We start from the raw sequence: 21363 nt of genomic DNA, 5'->3' as shown, positions 1-21363 counted from the left end.
TTCTTATTAAATCACCTGAAAATTCTGATAAAACTTTTAAAATTTGTTTATACAAATATTAATTTCTGGTTAATATAACATTTGCCATTGCAGATAAATTCAAATAAATTTAGTTCTCAATTAATTTAATTCGTCTTCAGTTAATCGGTCTTTTCAATGATAGAGCTGAGCAAGCTAATCGATTAATTACTGAGCGATTACAGTTTTGAAAATAATCGCTTATCGATTTCTAGATTAATCCGTCGATTAATCAATTAACTAATCGGTTAGCCAAATTATCGATTAGTTCTTATTACTTTTATTTTATAAACACAAATAGTACTCGTAAAAAGCAGGTACACATTTTACAAATAATTGTGTTTTTTAACTGTCGATGAAACAAACGAATGTGACGTTGATTAATCGATTAATAAATGTAGAATTGACTAATCGTTTAATTGATTAATGATTACCGGTTATTCGGTTAATAAGATAATCGATACTATTCAATTAGTAACATACTAACAAATAATTACTTTGTTTAGTTGGAACTCATAAAAAATAATTATTATTATTCTTTAATTAGAAAAATAAAAGCTTACTTTATTTAAAAAGTGAGTGTCTCAACTAGCCATGAGAATGTTAGATATTACGCGTGTCCTTATAGGCACTTTCCCAATATAGATAAAACCACCAACTTGATAATTTTTAGTACTTAAGACCCAAAAAACAAAAAAAAATCATGGTCCTTTTGTATGATCAATTTGAGAACATGAATTTATTTATAAATTTACACGATTAAAACAACGAAATCCGAAGGCACGTTTATTGCAGTTTACGACCCAAAAGAATTTTTTGCTGTGGTTTGAGTTCAGCCCTTGGCTAAACGGCCATTTAGCAAATTTGATGAGCGAATTTGATGAAATTTCTTGCAGAACCAGCAGTTCCACACGATTATCACCGAGTTGTGCGCGTGGTTGGAGAAGACGGAACAGCGGATCCGCCTGTCCGAGCCCGTGGACTTGACCGCAGCCCGCGACGAGATCGAGCGCAAATACCAGACGTTCAGAGAATTGCGCGCCGAGCTGGAGCGCTGCGAGCCGCGCGTTATGAGTCTGCAAGAGGCCGCCAACCAGCTGCTGAGACACGAGGGGGCCCCCGAAGGCTCCAGTCTGACCTGCACGCGGCTGACGGAGCTGCGGCTGAAGCTGCAGAGTTTGATTAGATTGACGGGAGTTTATATTTTGAAGTTGGGGGCTGTTTTGGGCCGAGATCCGAACGAAATATCAGTTGTCGCTTCGTCTAGCGTAAGCGCACCGCTACACACACTCAACTATGACGTAAGTTTAACAAATCGTTGCGTTATTTTGTAACAATAAACAGTAGAAATGTCTAGTCGATTTTTTTCTGTACTAGTGTTTAGTGTTTTAGTTTTGTAAATATAATTTTGTTGGTAAAAAGTGTCGTTTGTTAGGGTCGAGGCCCAAACTTAGTTGTAGCGGTTTTGATGTTTAGCACTGTTAGGATAAGATTTGTCAAGGCACTGTTTCACATTTCATTTGCCTGTTTGGACAGCTTCTGGACCATCCGAGCCAGGACCATCCATCTACCTCTGCACTCGACGATTCTGCTCACAAGTAAATATTTTTTTTCTTTTCTTTGAATATTTAGTCAGTTGCTTTTGCACTTATTTTCGCTGGGTTTGCGGCTGTGTGCTGATTCGGATTGTTGCTTTTCAGTGGTGGTTCTTCGGATGAGTTGCAGATTAACACTTCGGTGCTCCGAAGAGGTTGTCGTTTCTTAGGTAGAGTGGTGCGAGCTTCTTTACCGATCCAAGCCTTAATGCTGCTCATGTTGGGAGCGGCGTCTCTAGTCCCTTATTCGGAAGACGATTATTCATGTTCGCTAGTCAACAGTATTGCCAACAGTCTTACTCCTACGTTGCGGTACAATGACGGACCGCCGCCTGTGTAAATTTCAGAATACTCCTGTTGTTTTGTTAACTCGTAGTCTCGTTAAATTCATTCCAATTAGTAATTTTAGTTTTGTACGATTTGTTTTGTAAATACATGCGACTTAAGTATACTTCATACTGGCAGCCTGAAATTTCGACGGGCCATCCAATGGCCAAAGCTCTTATGGAAAACCATATAAATGTAGTGTAGTTTTTATATTCATTACGCAAGAGAAAGAATCACTTTATCTGTATATTGGGGACGACGCACAAGCGTTGATATATATATTTTATATCGTTGTTTTATAAATTTTATGTGATGGTTGTGTAAGAAATTAAACATTGGGAACCAAAGGAGTGGAACACTTTGGTTCTCAACACGTTTTAATTTTTTTCTGTGATGTTATCTCGATTCGCCAAACTGTGAACGAAACGCAAACCCTACTCTCCAAGTTTGCGTTTTTCGGCAATTTAACTCTCCAAAATTGCCCGTAAAACAAATTTCTCCCGATTTGTTTTACACTCGGCGCAATCGAGATAAGCAATTTCATAATGCCTTAAAGTTTTTTTATTATTATTATTTTTAATGTTGCTTTCATGCGTTATTTTGTTCTGTCGGTCATGGTGCTATCAACTTTATTTTAACATGTAGTCAATGAATCAAAAATTCCATTGCTTTAACTATTGCTTCAGATGTTAAATGTGTTTAGAGAACGTCTAAACAAAAATAGGATTGTTTCTCGCTATTATTTAATATTAATTAGTATTTTATTTGGCAACTTACTATATTACAAATAAACGCTGTTTTCATTTATAAAAATATATCATTTGAAAAACGTATTGTCTCATTACCACCTGGCACGACCCAAAAGTCCTTGACTGCAGAGTTATGTAAAAGGGGCCCAAAGTCTTATTTGACTCCAAATAATGAAGTTTCGTACGTAAGTAAATACATAGGGTAGGATAGGGAAATTATAAAAAAGGAAAAAAAACATCAAATGGTCATTTCATACTAGATTTCAGAAATTGTCAAAAAAGTAGTTGGTGTCTAATATTCTGATAGAAACTAATCAAAATCTGCAGTACTACATGAAATATCATCAGATGAATTTCCATGATTCGGCACATAGTATTGTCAATAGTATCACTGCCCAAAATAAATCACCAATTGATTATGTGGAACCAGTACCTTCCCCAATGCATTTATTTTAACTTGATCCTCTAACTGAGACTGAAGTCCTGAATATAGTAAACAATTTGAAAACTCAAGTGCAGATGACTATTACGATCTAAATAAACATCCCTCTAGTTAAAGAAACTTTCTGAGCAATATTACCCCCTTGAAGCTTGAAGTTGCTATTAGTATGTTAATAACTTGATTTTTTTTTTCAAGTGTGTGTATTGTTGGTTGCATACTCAACGACAATACTTTGCTACTGAATTGGCAAACTTTTTCCCAAAATCAGGAATACCCATTTTAATTACGATTCCATATTCATTACTTACGCAAATAATACGTATTGTAAACGACACTTGACACACAAAATATGAGTAAAAATTTCGTTCGGTTCTTTTCACACAATCTAGTCACATCTTAGCTGAAATGTCAAATTACAAACTGTTAAAAAATGACAGAAAAACTACAAACACTGAACGTTTTATGTGGCTATTCGCTTTACAACGAAAACGTCATGTAAATAAATACGGAATTATCGGTTAAGTATCCATTCATTGTCATAAATAAAGGAGTTAATTTTTATAGTGGCGTTTGGAAAAAGTGGGAAACCAGGCATGTGTTTAATTTTTGGGTGTAATGGCATCCCAGAGTGAAGCTATGGGTCCATTCGTGCCGACCCTCGTTGGTGGAAACCGCCCTTTGTGCTTGAATTCATTAGAAATTAATAATTCCCCGATAATTACAGTGCAATCAAGTGGCCGCGCTTTAATTTTCCACGCGAGTGTGGCGCCACCAGCGGCGTAATCTCCCGTCAGTCGGTAATGCCGTGTAGAACAATGGTCTTTTAGTGCGTTTTTGGTGCCCCATTTCGGCTTGCAGAGCACAGAGGCGTCGAGCGCGGGGCCCCCGAACCCCTCTTAGGGCGTTCCAGTGTTGGCGTGATGGTAATCGGGGTGTGCGTCATCGGCGAAGAACAATCGAAAGTGTTGACAAAGTGGTCGTTGTCGGAGTGTTTTCGTCAATAATTCACCAATAATTGGGGCTGATTGTCGGCGGGGGTGCGTTTGTGCCTGTTGAAGGGTCAGGCAAGCCGGTCGGAGACCCTTGCGAAAATGGCGCTCGATTCAAACGTCAATGTAAACAAACCGGTGTGAAAATGGAGCCGATTTTGCAAAGATTCGGAGATGTCACGATACAGCGGCTCGAGAAGCCCAAAGTGGGGCCACCGACCGACGACAAGAGCAAGGACGAGGGCTCGAGCGGCCCGGAGGACGACGAGACCGTCAGTCTCAAAAGGTCGTTCCCGGATTCGCGAATTAAGATAAAGAAGTTCAAGTTTGATCCGAGTGCGGTCACTTTGGAGAAGAAGCACGTGGAGGAAGCGGCCAGTGATGCAAAGAAGCCTAGTGACGATGAGAAACTTAATTTTAGTGATAGCGAAATTTCGGATTTTGATAGTGAGTCGGAGGTGGAATCGGACAGTGAACTGCTCCCTAGTGATAAAAACAGTACACCCAAAGTACCCTCCGAAGATGAGTTATCGACGACTTCTTTCCTCGATAAACTAGTCGACGACGCCTCCGAGACGGAAGCATCCAAACCCGAAAATCCCCCAACTGACTCCGAAGATTACGACTTCGATATCAAGGAGAAACTCAAGGAAATGGGCGAAATCAGCTTCCAGACGGTCAAAAAGGGTGAAGTCAAGCCCAAAAAAGTCGAAGTTTCGACCGAAAATGAAGTTGTCGTGACACCAGCGCGAAAACCAGGTGAATATATTAAATTTACATTATTTAACAAATGTTTAACACATGATCATTTAGGTGCCTCCGAAGATGACCTCTCCGCCGAACGTAAGGGCCTCAACCTCCGGCGCAACATTCGCGAGGTCATGGACGAGACAAAACTCGATGAATCGACTCTGGCCGCCCAACGCCAGGAGATGGAACGTCTTCAGCGAGTCCAAGAGCAGCAGCGACTTCTGCGTGAATTACAGCGACAAGCGGCACAGGAACGGATGCAAAATAAAGTCATTTCGTTGCTTCAAGGGAACAATTTATCAAAGCCGGGCACTTCAAGCACGACTAGAATCGGAAATACGGTTCTGGTGAAACTACCCAATGGACAAACTAAACCCATGACGAGGTTACCGAAACGTCCGTTCGATTTAGTGAGAGTACAAAAAAGTCCCACACCTGGTGCTGGTGCTAGTACACCTCCGAAAAGTCTGATTTCGATGAAAAGACCAGGCACGAATCTAACTCCAAGTGTTAGTATAGCACCGGTAACGAAGAAATCTATACCGCCTGTTACACATGTTGATAGTGAGAGCGAGGAGGACGTTAAGTCGCCTCCGAAGCTCAAAAGTGAGTTGCGTGAGTATATTTTTATTTATTTTTTTTATTTATAAATGTGGCGGCACTAAATAGTTATTTATTTACCGAGTTTGAGTGTAAATCGGGCGTGTTATTGCAGAGTGGATTTCTAAACGTCGAGTGATAACGAGAGGGTTTTCACGAGGTGAAATAAATGAACCGATTTACACGAAGACGAGGTCAATACAACATTTTATTCTTCGAATTAGATTAAACAAGGTTTAAAATTGCTCTAAATTTATTAAAAATAATGACATTTCGCATTAAGAAATGGCAAACAGTTGTAAAAACTTTCTTACACAGAAGGAAAACCGTAAATTTTGACAGTGCTGAAGAATAAAGGGGATTTTTTATGTTCATTTGCCACAGGTAACAATGAGTTACTTGTTTGAGTTTGTAATTATGTTATACACCTGTATTGTAAAAGATTAGGTATTAGTATTTTTAATTTGATTGTTTAATTTTAAATTCGAATTTAGAGAATACGCATTGTTGACGGAAGAAATTAAGTGTGAGTTTTGTTTAGGGCCCCAGGTTTAACTCACAGGTTCATTGGTAGTTCACTAGGTGGCACTAGGTGTTACAAACTTTACACGCTCCATGTCTTCATTCATCTAAAAGTTGAGGCTTACATTTTCTGAAACTATATTTACTTGTGAAACTTTTTTTATTTTAAGTTTTTCCTGAAAGAGGTGGAAGCTTGACTTCTGCCTCATCTAATTAAATTAAAATATATCTGTTATACACGAGTTTGAAATTTAGATTTTTGAGGTCGGTTAACTAGAAGCGAAATTAAAATTTAATTTCGAATTAAACTGAAAGTTACAACGCTAATGGACCAATCAAATTTGTTTAATTTGATCACGTGATCAGTTAATCATACATTTAATTGCGGATTAAATTAATGACCTTTCTATAAACCGACCTTAAGTTTTTCTTTGTTTTCGACATTCTTTAACGTATTGCTTGGTTAATGACAGTTAATCAGTTCGTACAAGTTAATTTAAAGTTGTATACATTCACAATCTCTAATAAGGGCCGGTTTATCCAAGTGCCCATTTTATCATTTAACTTTAAAAAAAGGAAATTACCAATGGAACAGAGAGAAATTGCACCTTTCCTACCACGTTTTGCGTTTATTATTCAGTATTCACAATTATTTGAACAAGTGGAATGTCTAAAGATAATTGACAAAATCATAAGATTTTAGATTTTATTTAAACAAATGGAATGTCTAAATATTATTAAGAAAATCATAAGACTTTAGGAATTTGTCTACGCATTTACAAAATATTTGAACCCAAAATTGGGACTAATTGGAGCATCTAAAATTTTTCGAAAAGTTCAACCTGCCGTTGCGTGATTGCCTTTAGTTTATACGTAAATTTTTGATTCTGTTCCAAATTATAAAGTTATTGTAATTGACGGTTTTGTTACTTTTTTGCCTTTAAATCATTTTTTTGACATTTAAAAAGACTACGGAAAATATGTTGGTTATTGGAACGTGACGTTTAACTAAAAGTGTACCATTTTTATTAGAATCAAATTTTTAACAAATATTTGTTTTAATAAATTTGTTTAGGTCCCAATTTTATCTAACAGGTTCATTATGTCACTAGATGGCAGTAGGAGTTACATATTTCACACGTTTGATGTCTTTATTCCTATAAACGTCGAAGGCTAAATTCGCCAAATATCTCATTGTGTATGTGAAACTTTTTAAATTTGTGAGTTTCTCCAGAAAGAGGTGGGAGTCTCTGACTTCTGCCTCGTCTCATTAAATTCAAATAAACAAAAACATTGATTTCAATTAACTAATAAATTAAATTCATGGTAAATTTCATAAGCTATGTAATCCATCCTTAGCTATAATAATTCTCACAATAATATTGAGCGCCAATTCACGTGACTTTTATTTACGTAATTTTTATTTGCGATTAACTTAATATTTGTTATTGTAAAATTAATAGAAGCGTTTTGTTTAGCGAAAGAACCAGTTACGACCATCGACATTTCATCGGATGAAGATTGTATTGTGGTGTCGGAACCAGAGGGCGAACATGAAGACTCTGAAGATGATCCGAGCAATTCGGGGATGCACACAAACGATGAATTCAACCAACCCGACGAACAAGGACGTGTCGTGGCCAATATCGGACATCCGGAAAACGAACCGGATTTATTTCTCGCCCCTCAAATCGCAAGAATTATCAAACCGCATCAAATCGGCGGTGTTCGCTTTTTGTACGATAACGTTATCGAGAGTACGAGTCGTTTTGAGAGCTCAACCGGTAATTACCCGCTTCCTTTGATAAGAATTTTGATTATATTTATACTTATTTGATAGGTTTTGGCTGCATTCTCGCCCATTCTATGGGTTTGGGTAAAACGTTACAGGTGGTTTGTTTCTCGGACATTTTCCTGAGGCATACACCCGCCAAGACCATTTTATGTATTATGCCAATAAATACGCTTCAAAATTGGATGGCTGAGTTCAACATGTGGTTACCGACGGAGGAAGCCGTTGCGACGAGTCCTTTAACGGTTCATGGCGAAGTTAGACCGAGAAAATTCAATCTCCACGTTTTGAATGATAGTCACAAGACGTTGGCGGCGAGGCATAAAGTTATTAAAGCCTGGAAGGCTGGCGGCGGAGTACTTCTGATTGGTTACGAGCAATTTCGGTTGTTATCATTGCGGAAACACCCGAAGTCGAGACGGAAACCACTCGTTGCGGAACCGGCCGACGATGATAGCAATAAACCGTTATTCGATGGTACTATATTTCTTATGGTTGGGAACTGTTCATATTTTTAATTTTTTTGTAGAAATTCATGAAGCATTGGTTAAGCCAGGCCCGGATTTGGTGATTTGTGACGAAGGTCATCGAATAAAAAATTCACACGCGTCCATATCGCAAGCTTTGAAACAAATGCGGACGAAAAGACGCGTCGTTTTGACCGGTTATCCCCTCCAGAATAATCTAATGGAATATTGGTGCATGGTTGACTTTGTCAGACCGAATTATTTAGGTTCAAAAACCGAGTTTTGTAACATGTTCGAACGCCCGATTATGAACGGACAGTGTATAGATTCGACCGAAGCCGATATTAAACTAATGAGATATCGGGCGCACGTCCTGCATTCACTTTTAGTCGGTTTTGTCCAAAGAAGGTCACATGCAGTGCTTCAGACAACGTTACCACAAAAAGAAGAGTACGTTTTGCTGGTCCGAATGTTACCATTCCAACGCAAGTTATACGAGACGTTTATGGATGAAGTAGTGAGATCTCAGGCCGTTCCCAACCCGTTAAAAGCGTTCGCCGTTTGTTGTAAAATTTGGAATCATCCGGACGTGCTTTACAACTTTTTGAAGAAGCGAGCAAGAGGTGACGCTGTCGATATCGACTTGGAGGAGGTGGCGAGTACGACAGGAGTTGCGAATAAAGCGAAGAAAGCACCACCGAGACCGAGGAAAAGTGCAGCGAAGGGAAAACCCGGGGCGAAGCCCGCAGCGTCCGTTACGCCCTACAATGCGACTGAAAATCCCACACAACAAACGACCAATGATCAGAATTTCCAAAGAAATAATTTTTTCGAACAGGGTAATTCGCAACAGTTTCAAAATTCGAACAGTTTTGAAGGCAGTTCGAACACTAGTGGTTACAATAGTTTTGGCCAAGAACCGTCGAGCAATTTTATGAATTCGCAAAATAGTTTTGTTAATAACATATCAGACAATTCGCAGTTTGGTCCGAATTATAATAGGAATGACACAAACCAGAATTTTAATTACGACCAAAGTTCGTATCAAAACTACCCACAAAATAATTACTGGGGACAGAATGACAATTACACACAGTATAATACGAATTTTAGTAATAGTAATAACACGAGTCAGTCGTGGCTTCGGAAAGATGAAAAAGCGATTAGTGAAAATAGTAACGAATCAAAACCGAAGATTAATATAATAAGCGACATTAAATTACCATCGGTTTTTAATAGTCCAGAGAAGAAGATAAAAATTTTGAGTGATATTAAAATTGAGCCCAAAGTCGAGGATTTGGATGACAAATCTGAAATTAAACCAGAAATTAAGAAAATGATCAAAGATGAATTGAAAAATGAGTTAAACAATACCGAAGAAAATCCGACCGAAACGGCAGTCGCACCGAGATTAGCACCTAAAGATTTGAAAGAAGATAGTGGAATTCCATACGATTGGGTAATCAATGTCAATTATTTTTATTGTGCCTAATATTCTTTTTACAGGCGATTGAGCTGCTGAAGGATTACGTTCCTGGCCGTATCGAAAATTCGGCAAAAATGGAAATACTTTTTTGCATAATTCGAGAAAGTATAGCATTGGGTGATAGACTACTAGTTTTTAGTCAATCGTTGATAACTTTGGATCTAATTGAGCAGTTCCTTCAAATGAACGTTGTTCCTGGTGATACACAAAAGTGGTGCCGAAATACTAATTACTACCGTAAGTTTTTTTTAATTAAAATTAACAAGGGAAAGTGTAATCTAAAGTCGGTTTTTTAATTTAACTGAAATTACCAAGTGATTGTTAAAAATTTTGAATCTGCTTCATTTTTATTTTATTTGTTTTTGTCCCTAGAAATATTAAAACATTACGAATATGTTCCCACGTTGAAGTTTTTTTCGAAATTTTACTTGTCGTTACGAAAATTTTAATAAAGATACTTTGAAGATTGGCAATAAATATTGTGTAAATTATTTGAAATGAGTTCAAAGTTTTTTCATTCATGATTATTTTATATTTTCTTTACTTCATTGATAAAAATTTGACGATCTTAAGCAAATTTACATTTCTTATAAACTGTATCTAAAGTTCAATTATGGTCTTTTTATGACTTCGCTTTCAGATTTCCAAAAACTGCTAGGCGACTTTATTGTATTTGTGTCGAAATTTTGTTTGACGTTTTTTTTTTTTACGAATCCAATATAGGTTTTCCAAACCGGCACTCCTAACTTCTTTTGTTAAAATTTCCACCAATGAATTTGCTAGTGGTGCCAACATTCCATATTTCTTTTTAATTAAAAAACAGTTTTTAGAATGTTAAATTTGGTGCTACAAAAAGACTTGTTGCGTAAAATCTGTTTTGTTTAGGTCTCGATGGTTCGACGAGTGCGCTGGAACGCGAGAAACTCATAAACGAATTCAACTCAAACCCGAAGATCCACGTATTTTTAGTATCAACTCGGGCCGGTTCTTTGGGAATCAACCTGATTGGTGCGAATCGTGTGGTGGTTTTAGACGCCTCGTGGAATCCCTGTCATGACACTCAAGCCGTCTGTAGAGTGTATAGGTATGGTCAACGCAAACCGTGTTTTGTTTATCGTCTCGTGGTCGATAACTGTCTCGAGAAGAAAATCTACGACAGACAGATCAACAAACAAGGGATGTCAGACCGTGTCGTTGACGAATGTAATCCTGACGCTCACTTAACAATGAAAGACGTCAGCACGTTGTGTTGGGACGACAAAAAGGACGAAGGAGAAGAGAAAGAATGGTTGCACGTCAAAGACAATTACATTGATGTTGTTTTGCAAAAAGTTATCGAAAATCACGGAAGGAGATTGAATAAGGAGCCGTTCCAGCACGAGTCATTGTTGGTTGACCGGAAAGAAAAACAATTGTCACAGCAGGAGAAGCGTTTGGCGAAGAAAGGGTATGAGAGGGAGAAACAAGCAGCAAGACAACCGGCTTATAACTTCTTAGCTGGAGGTCGAGGTCATAGACCAGTGGCGTCCGTGAGGCCGATGCAACAAGGAATCGACAGACCGTCGCGATGGATCCCAGCAGAACATTGGCAGAGACAAGGAATGACAGCGCAAGAGATGACACTTCCTTTGGACGTTGTAATTCCGACAAATCAACCGGAAAAAGGAAATATCGTGCTTAAAGCCGGCCAAAAAGTATTAGTTTTGAAATCGCCGAAAGGTGTTTACATGCAGCTAGAAAACGGGAAAATAGTCGCCATTAAAACAGCCATCAAAGTTAAAGGCAAAGCTGAGGATAATAACGATCCGACAAAAAGTATCAAACCCTCAGCGCCCATACCTCGAATTTCAGTGATGCCACAAAAACGAGTCGTCAAACCCTTTACTCCAGGTATAGCGAAAATGAACGTTAGGAGTATAAGACAGTCAGTTCCTAATCTCGTATCGAGAATACAAAGTTTCACGAAGAAAGAGCCCGGCTTTCGTAACAGAACAGCCCTCGGACGTGGTGAGCCAGACCGGAGACAACCACCACGTCCGAAAGAAATTGAACCGTTCCCGGGAAGTAGCAGTGACGAGGAACATGTACAAAGCGAAATCGGGAAACAACGACCCGTTTCCGACGATATCCAAAAAAGAATATCGTTGCTGAAGAAACAGGTGTCGATTAAAAGACTGACTCAACCCCAAACGCCCGACCAAAAACACGCCTCGGCTTTGCAGCGTCTCGAACAAACGACCACCGCCGTACTGAACGACAACACCCCGTTCCAGGAAACGCTCGACAGCATAACCAGCTCCTACAAGGACGATAATCTCGAAGACGACGCGTCCTCTGACCCGAAACCCAGCGACACGAGTGACCATAGCGATGAGGTGACGTACGTTTCGGAACAACCCCCGCCCCAGCCCTACCAGCAGCCCCCCAATGCCCAGGAAGTGAAAACCGAGGCACCGCCCGAGTATTACAATAATTACTACAATTACAACATGCAGCCGTATCATGCGCCGCCTCCGCCGCCGCCCCAGGGCTACGGGTACCCGGCGCAGCCGCCGCCCTACGACATGATGGGTTACCCGCCGCAGCCCCAGCAGCCGCAATACAACTACGGTTACCAGGGATATCCGCCGCCGCAGCCGCACTATCCGCCGCCGCCCCCACAGCCCGGAGCGTACGATTATAACGCGCCGCAGCCGCAACCGGTCTATGGTGGTTATAACCCGTATCCGCAGCAGTATCCGCCGCCGCCGCCCCCACAAGGTATGTATCCACCGCCACCAACGCCAGCCAATAATCAAGGCTACCAGGATTATCAGTACCAACAAATGAATAATACGACCAATGCGGCACCGTATTACCCGAACACTTAATTGAGTAAAAAGTGATTTATTTTTTCCTGACTGTAGTGCAATTATTATTGTTGAGAGTATGTAATAACATGGATTCATTTTATCTCTTTTTTCGCTGTCTCTCTGAACGTATACCACAGGTGTTGCATGGTAGGAATTTTCGCGTTACGTTGATAGATGGTAGATCTGTGTTAAACGGAATATGTTAGAGAAAAAAACAAAAGGTTTTTTGCTTCATAGTATTATTCTCCATGATGATGTTGATAAATGTATTTATCTTGTAAGAAGGTATTTTCAAATGCGAACTGATATTTTATATTGTTTTTTGAATCTTGATTACTGTTTTCTCTCGCATTTATTATGTAAGAGTACCGTTTTACATTTTTTCATTAAGTTAGCGTTATTTTTAAGTAAATTATATTATTTACTGCAAAGGCAGGTTGTTATTTAAAACCTAAAATATCATTTTCCACGTCCCCATTTAAATTTTTGAATATTTGCTTATACGTATGTGTATTTTTATCTCAACTGAAATTAAAAATACAAGGCCCTAACAGCTAAATCTAAAGCTAAATCACATACCACTGTACATTCCGAACATTGTTACATATAATGAATAACTAACTAATCAAAAGCCGTTACACATTGCCACCAATTTTTTTGGATTTAAATATTTGAGTGTATAGTGCTGATTTGATAATGTTCAATAACGCATCTTTACAAAAACCAAATTTATAATAAGAAGAACACAAGCTTAAAGTTCGAGGGTTGTCGTTAATTAAACACCTGAGAACTTTAGACGTTTTTGTATGACTGTTATTTAAAATTGTTTTGGTGGAAAATTTTAATTTAAAACACGTTGCTATGGGAAGGGTGTCTTAAAATAGTGAAAACACGTTGCTATGGGTTTGTGGTGCTAAACCGTTCAACTTAATTTAGGAACTTAATTTTCTTAGAATTGGTAGTGGATGACCCCGAAACCACAGATCAGAGCCGAAACGTCAAACGATAGCTGTCAAAAACAGCTGATTATTTATTTACAAAAACGCTTTAAATATTCATGTTTTTGCAAGTTTTGTGTAAGAAAACTACTTGAAATGGCCCACGCCCAGTTTATTGATGAACTAATACGTGAATATTTACTATTTCGTGGTTTCGGTTCGACTCTAAAAGCGTTCGATTCGGAATTGAAAGTCGACAAAGAGAAAAGTTTTAGGGTTGATAAAATAATCGAACAACTCATGCATTTTATTGCAAGTTATGATTTAAATTCCTTGCGTGAACTGTGGGCCCATTTGCACGCCCACATGTTCAGTAAACTGGAAAGTCAATTCGATCCAGGTACGTGTTTTTGACCAAGTCCCAATGTTTTAGTGTGTGTTTAAAGGTGTTAAAAAATTGGAAAATGCGGTGTTGAAGCTGTATTTAGTAAATAGTGTTGTTAATAATAAAACCGACAAAGTAATGGAGTTTTTCCTAAAACTGACGCCGGAACTTCAGAATCAGAGTGAATGGAAAGATTGGTTTGGTAAGACTGTGGTGTGTGTGACCTGTGTTTAACTAAATTTGTAGTGTTTCCTTATGTAAAAAATCATGAGGAAAATCCCGCTTTTTCCCTGTATTTTACAAAACAGTGGCAAGACACTTTGTTAGTGTCTTTGCATAATTTTCTGGCGTCAATATTCCAAGTGAGTAGGGCGTCTCGTGTGATAATTTTACTCATTTGCGGTGTACAGTACATGCCAACGCCGACGCTCATGCATTTTGAAGAGGATACTAACAAAATCAATAAGCTGGAACAAAGGAACGAGTCTCTCAGGAATAGATTAGCATTGTTGATTGATAAAGGGCCCGAAGCTAGCGTTACTCCATGTTCGGTGGAGCCGCCACCCCATTTGTTGGACGATTTTTACATAATTGCCCAGGAAAACAACATTGTTGACAGTCAAGCCAAGAGCTTGAAAAGTCTGATCAGGAACATGGGAACCGGCTCAAGCCCCGTTCTGGGGCGGAAGGAGAGTTCAGGTGCGAAAAAAAGACTAAATTCGACGTCACGAACGCCGAAGTCTAGTCACTTCTACGATGTCTGATCTCTTCAATACTTTATTTACAAGAATAAATAACAATTATTGCTGATTCGATAAAACTATTTATTTACAATTACAACTAAACTCAGTCCTTTAGCTAATCTAATTGCACGTTGTGGTCATGTCAGTGTTTCAAATCGAATATCTCAATGAGTAGGGGCTCCACTTGTGAGGGGTTTACGTCCAGGTACACATTGATCAGTTCCTCATTGAACCTGTGCAGCTCTGCGATTTTTTGTATCAGTTTAAGGAATGTGGATTTCGCCTCGCAGCCGGGGTAGATGCTCTCGAGGTATCTCCTGAGGAGGTAATAATAGGCGTTCTGTTCGAGCTTAATCACGTCTTGATGAACCACTCGGGGTCGATCAGGCGTGAATAACGTGATGGCACACAGGATCAGGACGATATTTTCGTCCGATCTCCATTTGGGATCGAACGTGTTAATGAAACGCTCGTGCTCTTGGTAGACGTTGCCTTTGGCCAACTTCAATATATCCACGTTGAGGTTGAACGTTTCTTGACTGTGGGGGATCTACAAAAACACGAATCAAGAGCGGCACCAAGCGGCGGTTTGCCCACCTTCCACGTCTGTTTCGTCGGATCGTAGTTCATCGCACTTCGCAGGATCATAATTTCGGTGCATCCCCCTTTGAGCAGGGCGACTTGGTCCTCCTGGCACATGTTTTTGAAGGCGTTGATTTTTTTCGCCATTTTTATCAATCGGCGAATGACGATAGCAGTGAGGTTGATGACGTCGACCAGGGCCGGGTCGGTCTCGAGGGCCTGTTGGGGATTGCCCTGCAATAATGACTGCTTGGTATGATTTTTAAATGGTTTTTGTTGTCTTACCCGAAACTTGTAATCGTTTCCGATCAGAGTGTTGAGTTCGTCGTCTAACGGATTTAAGAGTGCTTTATTGGCGACGATTAACTCATTCAGTTTGGCTCTTTCAGCATCGTTTAGTTCCCGAGAATTTGAATGGCATTGGGCAATTGAGGAGTACGCCTCGAATTCTAATTTTATTGCCTCACAAAGGATCGACTCGATTGAGTTCGGCTCTATGGACACCCTACGGATATGTGAATGTGAGGGCCGATTTCATAATCACTTTAAATCTACATTTAAAAACTACTCTAATGCTCCCAATTTAATGTCCCAATTTTCACTTATTAAAGTATTTAACTCTTCATTTAATTATGTCAAAAATTGTCAGATCAACATGAATATGTATAGTTGAAAGTAGCAGTTCGTCTTCTAATAGTGAAGACGATGCGAGGTTGCTGAGAAGATAAAAGAATTATAATATTAAAAAAATATTTTAAAATTTACGAGTTAGATTTTTTAAAGATTTAGGATTACAAAGAATATTTTTCATATACTTCCTGTTGAATTTTAATAACACATTTTGCTAAGTTATAAAATATATTGAATTATTAATTATTGTTTTTTAACATTTTTGTTTTTTATTTTTGTTTCTAAATTCAGAAGTGTCATTCTTTTTTGGTGTTCCTCAAAATCTCGCAAATGTCTTTCTGTCAAAATGCATTGTTATAATTATTCTATTTTTTTATTTCATCCTCTATTGACTGTGTCGTCTTTTTTGTAAAAATCCTAAAATTCTTTTAAAGGATTTTCAGTTATTTCTTAGTTTCCGGGACATCGCAGTTCTTAATTTTTGGAGTGTATTTGCTTCAGTTTCCTTTTTTTTCTTTTATCTGCGTCTTCTCTAGTTTCCTAACTCAGAATGTATACATATAGCAGTCAAAAGGATTTTCTAAACCTACGACAGTCGTTTTATTAACAATTCTCAGTACAGCTTCAAGCTGTACTATCTTTGTTAATAGTCATTTAAAAATAAATCGAATAGGTGGATTTTATTTTTAATATTAATTAGTGAAATTTTGAGTTGTGACGTTATTGTTATTTTTTTAAACTGCTTTGAATACTACATTTATACCTCACTGGTAATAACAAAAAAATTAACAAAAAAAAATTAAAACAAAAAAATATTGACAATTAAACAAAATGGGTTTTATCTTTTTGTTCTCGACTTATATTATAGGCGGCATATACACCAAAAAATAAACAATCACCCACTTTTAAAATAAAGCAAGAACAAAAAGATAAAACTCTATAATACTCTAGCTCAATTACTTTTATATTTTTTTCTTGTATTTTCTTCTTTTTTAAAATGTTTTTGTTTAATTTTTTTATACTTCCCAGAACTATCTAAAATACAAATTAAAAATGTCGGTTATCATTTAAAAAAATAAAAATGACGTCATTGTTGTGTCAAAAATTAGCATTTAAAAAAATAAAAGCGATCTGTCCCAGGATTTTTTTTAAATAACTCATAAAAAGATATGAATTTTGTGCATTACTTTTTGTTCATTCAGTATTTATTTTAGCTCCGTCTACATTTTCAGATGTATTAATTTGTCCATCATCATACATCCGACACCATTCGATAATATTTTCATGTTTTTTAATTTCATCAACCAACTAAAAGCGTTTTTGTGTCTTTGGAGAAATTGCTTCCTTGGTTCTTTTTTCGTTTCTCCTGCATTATATCCAGAATAAACACTAATCTTTAGACACAGTTTTATGTAATAATTTAAATATAGGTAATGGTCCGTTAGTTAATAACGTTTTAATGTCTCCATTAGGTTAAATGTCCAATTGGTTAATGTGGTGTATTAATGAAGTCGGCCCTTAACCTGACCGAAATATTTGGTTTTATTATAAACAAATAAAATGATTTAACTGTAAACAAAGTTCATCTAATTTGTTATCTAACTCGACTTTGGCCTCATTTATTCTGAGCCAATTATTTACAAATAATCAGCGAAATAAATCGATTTTGGTTTCGTAACGAATTCTGCAAACAAACCAAACCTTGCAGGTGTCTCGATTTGTTTACAGTAGTAAATAAACAAGAAGTGTTATCGCGAATAAATATATGACTCAATTACCTATGGACGTCCTCCACGACATCTTTAGTGACATCTAAAGTGCTCTTACTCGACGAAGTTGGGTCGTTATTATTACAATTAACGTCGTTATTATTAATGAGGCTGATAAGGGCGCTGTCATCAACACTCTTTGACCCAGTGGCACTGTTGGGTGTATTGTTCAACATATTCCTGATCATCGAAACATCATCACTAGACGTCACCAGTCTCTCGTTCCCCAAATCGACAGTGACCGGATTTGGGGTGCCATTAGGCTGGTACCCCATGTCTTTGGAGCTGTCTGAATCGATGAAACTGTACCCCGATTGCGAGTCCTGCGAGTCGGCCTCCACACTCTCCTTTTTGACTTTTTTAAAGCCGGACTTGAAGCCGTGTATTTTGCTGCGTTTCCTGGCGCGGTTCTCCTCGATTTTCTGCCGTTTCAAATGCTTGTCCTCCTCGGACATTATCAGGTCTTTGCACATTCCGATCGCGAAGCACTTGTCGAGTCGGCATTTTTGACAAAAGCGCCTCGTAATGGTCGTTATCTCGCACTGGTCATTGAAGGGGCACTTGAACTGTTTCTGGACGAGGGCATTGCGCCGGAAGAACGCCTTGCAGCTCTCACATGTTACAGCATTGAAGTTGTAACCTAGGGCTTTGTCGCCGCACACACCGCACACTTTTGTATCGACTTTTGATTTCATTACTGCGGAGGTTCATGTGAGGGACTGATGAGAGCGAGCGGCGGTAGGAAGAAGATAAGAGGTAATCATTGCGAGATAGGGACAGGTTGGGTGGAATATGGCGATTTGAGTGATTTGACCTTCGAACGAGATCTATATCGGAGGTGAATTGATTATTTATCAGTCACGAACATCACAATAAATGTTGACAAAACGCGGATGGAGAGTGACGTTTTAGAGTGACGTTGGGGAAAAACGAAAGTCACCAGGCGTTTGGAACCAAATTTGAAATATGATTTTTTATCAATTGTTAAGAAAATGAAGCAATAATAAACATTAGAAAAGTAACATTTAATTTAATATAAATTAATTTAATATAATTTATAAATATATAAATTTATTTTTATTTATATATTTATTTTTTATTTTTTATATATTTATTTATTTATTTATTTATTTATATATATATATTTATAATTGACCCCAATCCCTAAATAAAATAGTTCACACAATAAATCAAAATAATCCCTTAAGTAAGACGTTTTCGCACTCGTATATCACTATTGAAAATGAAAATCCTGCCGTTACAAAATTCCTTGTCAATCAAGAAAAATCTTCTGGAATCGTTGCGTTGATTTTCATTTTCCCACTTTTTTCAGTTTTCTTCAACAATAATGTGTTGTATGTAAGGCGTTTTCTCTAAACGAAAAATCTAGAAGAATGACAGTTCACACATTTATTTGTATAAGATCACAATTACTTTATTTAGTATTACTGTATTAGTATGATTCTAAGTGAGTGGACTTTTCCACTTTCTTTACCCTCCCATCCAAAAAATTTGGACCTTCCCTCGTATATATTCGTAATGTTGGTTGCATACTATTTACCATTCTTTTAACAATTTAAAAATTGGTATTTCAAGAACAATCAAGTAATCCAGAGGAATTGTTTCGATTGGTAACATTTAAAAATATTTCTTTTAGTAATTTACACGACTATTAATAAAAAATAAGGTGAATGAGGTGTTTGCTCCAGATGATCAATGGAAAAGGGCCCGAAATTAAGAATAATAATTAATAAAAAGTAAGACGTTATCAATTAGTAACGACAATAACGTGGTGTTAAATAAAAATAATACAAATTCACTTTTATAACGCCAGTTTAGAATTATTATTTAAATAACTTGTGTTATTACACAGTGAGTAACAATTGTCGTGGTTTATTTCGGAAATTTCCTTAGATGCAACCAAAAACACTAACTACATTTATCACTTTATCATCATAGTGCTTTTGTTTTTTAAATAATAATAATAAATTGATTAATTAATAAATTGAATCCAAACTGGCTCCTTATCTTTTAAATAATATTAGTTCATAACGATTTTTTAGCAAAACTGTCGAACACAGTTGACAATGCAATCGTGGATTAATTTTATCATTTTCTAATAACAACTTTTGACAGCTGGAGTTATTGGCTTCTAAAAAAATTTTAGAAATCACCCAGGACTGGCTGACTAACCCTTTGCATAATGCACTAGCGATTAAATAGGATTAATTAATAGACACTCACAATAGACTTTGCTTCTTATTTTTAAAAACATTTTTCAAAATTAATATTTCAAATATTGTAATTTTGACCAAAATAATAGATTATTACTTTCCAAGTCTACTCTCACTCTCAGTTTTTAACTAGGTATACCTGACAACATTCTCATTACGACAAAATACGAAAAAAAATATTTCATCGACGTTTTTTTAAGAAATTTTAAAGCTGAGATTGATTTAATTTTAAATCAACAGAATAGCAGATTTTGTAAAATGAATAAAAAAAATACTAAAACATATTCAGTGAAACAAAGACAGTTTATATTTTTTAACACAGATGTTCAAAAACTGGTGCACCAACTCAGTGGTACCTTGTCAAAGACATGTGCAAAATAAGGTAAAATCTTGAAAAAAACCTTAAAATCACATTAAAAAAACTAAAGCTCCAATTATTTTTTAATATTATTGGGTTTCACAATAAATAGTAATCGTTCCCTAATACCTAATTAATAATGAATAATTATTTTTAAATTTTCCTGTCAGTCCCTAGCAGTTTTCTGAAGTTAAGGTAGTTGGTGCCTTAATTCATTTTCTTAAAATTAATTTTAAATTTTAACAGATTATTTATTATTCAAAGTTTCATGTGTGCTATTATAAAATTTAACAGATTATAAGAAAATTCTTATATTTCTTATCAGTTGTCACAATTGTGAGAAAATCCTGGATTTGTTTCGGCTAATTTATACCTCTTCTTCTGTCCTAAACTTTTTTTTAGTTTTTTTAAATCGGACTTAGAAATCTGTTCGCTAAATTTTCCGAAACCTGAATTCACATATTAACAAAATTATGAAACAGAAATTTATGATACATTGAGATACCGCATTTTTTTGAGTCGAAGAACATTTTAAGTTGTTCGAAAGCTTTAAATATTAAATATATTCTGAACAATAATGTATAAAGCAAATTGATCGTAGAACATCTACGTAGTTCTGAAAGCTGCAATCAGGTCTTGCTTAATTTGTATTAATATTTACTACACTTATTGATTAATTCGATTCATATTAAATTGAATAATTTGAATTAGGGTTAGGTGGTAGAGTAACGGATTACTGAACTTTGGCCTTTTTTTGTCAACTGCTAATTAAAATTAATTAAATTAATTAAGCCAATTAAAAAATATATAAAAAGAATACATTTATTCAGTCTGATGAATTTTATAATAGCACACATTTACAATCTATTTTCGTTTTATTAAAAACATTTTTGTGTTTTTTTTTTCTATTAAGATTAATAAAACTGCTATTTTGTAGATTTAAAATTATAGAGAAGAGTTTCAAAAAACTGAAATTAAATTTGGACATTTTTTTAAACATAAGACGAACATTCGTGCCCAGCTACTTCGCGTTTCGTTTAAAAAAAAATTGCAACCCAAAAACGTGTTTAAGCGGTCGATAATGCCAGTACTACAATTTTCGCACATTTTCTCTAAATTCATGTATTTCTTTGAG

The 21363-nt window shown here is 36.8% G+C and overlaps 4 protein-coding genes across 20 annotated transcripts in view; 3 read left to right on the top strand and 1 right to left on the bottom strand.

Moving 5' to 3' along the window:
- Msp300 (Muscle-specific protein 300 kDa) overlaps positions 1-2769 on the top strand; it is a 116026-nt gene extending 113257 nt beyond the window's left edge. For all 16 annotated transcript variants that reach the window (XM_015983524.2, XM_015983522.2, XM_064354980.1 and 13 more), the window contains 3 exons: positions 915-1319; positions 1555-1616; positions 1719-2769. In XM_015983524.2, the coding sequence (XP_015839010.2) occupies positions 915-1319; positions 1555-1616; positions 1719-1953 (702 nt within the window). In that variant the 3' untranslated portion in view covers positions 1954-2769. The remainder of the gene's footprint in view (positions 1-914; positions 1320-1554; positions 1617-1718) is intronic.
- A 957-nt stretch (positions 2770-3726) lies between these two features.
- Positions 3727-13020, top strand: LOC656719 (uncharacterized protein). Of its 2 annotated transcripts, none has more exons than XM_015983527.2 (7): positions 3727-4879; positions 4934-5476; positions 7471-7776; positions 7833-8261; positions 8314-9710; positions 9758-9974; positions 10623-13020. In XM_015983527.2, the coding sequence occupies exons 1-7, from the start codon at positions 4267-4269 to the stop codon at positions 12605-12607; spliced, it is 5490 nt and encodes a 1829-aa protein (XP_015839013.1). In that variant the 5' UTR covers positions 3727-4266; the 3' UTR covers positions 12608-13020. The 2 variants fall into 2 exon arrangements, with proteins under 2 accessions (XP_015839013.1, XP_015839012.1); XM_015983526.2 differs by having other exon boundaries at positions 3734-4879; positions 4934-5485.
- Positions 13021-13556: 536 nt separating this feature from the next.
- On the top strand, positions 13557-14722 carry LOC656804 (uncharacterized protein). The gene is made up of 4 exons (XM_963310.4): positions 13557-13927; positions 13974-14114; positions 14159-14274; positions 14323-14722. The coding sequence occupies exons 1-4, from the start codon at positions 13684-13686 to the stop codon at positions 14674-14676; spliced, it is 855 nt and encodes a 284-aa protein (XP_968403.3). The 5' UTR covers positions 13557-13683; the 3' UTR covers positions 14677-14722.
- Hr96 (Hormone receptor-like in 96) lies at positions 14672-18569 on the bottom strand. The gene is made up of 4 exons (XM_963394.4): positions 17646-18569; positions 15523-15742; positions 15253-15471; positions 14672-15205 (listed from the first exon to the last, which is right to left on the bottom strand). Exons 1-4 carry the CDS (start codon positions 18329-18331, stop codon positions 14798-14800), a joined length of 1533 nt encoding a protein of 510 aa, XP_968487.1. The 5' UTR covers positions 18332-18569; the 3' UTR covers positions 14672-14797.
- Positions 18570-21363: the final 2794 nt, after the last annotated feature.

This window comes from Tribolium castaneum, chromosome 2 (assembly GCF_031307605.1).
Source record: "Tribolium castaneum strain GA2 chromosome 2, icTriCast1.1, whole genome shotgun sequence".
NCBI classification, from domain to species: Eukaryota; Metazoa; Arthropoda; class Insecta; order Coleoptera; family Tenebrionidae; genus Tribolium; species Tribolium castaneum.
Note: the sequence above shows the minus strand (reverse complement) of the source record. Positions and strands in the feature narration are given on the sequence as shown.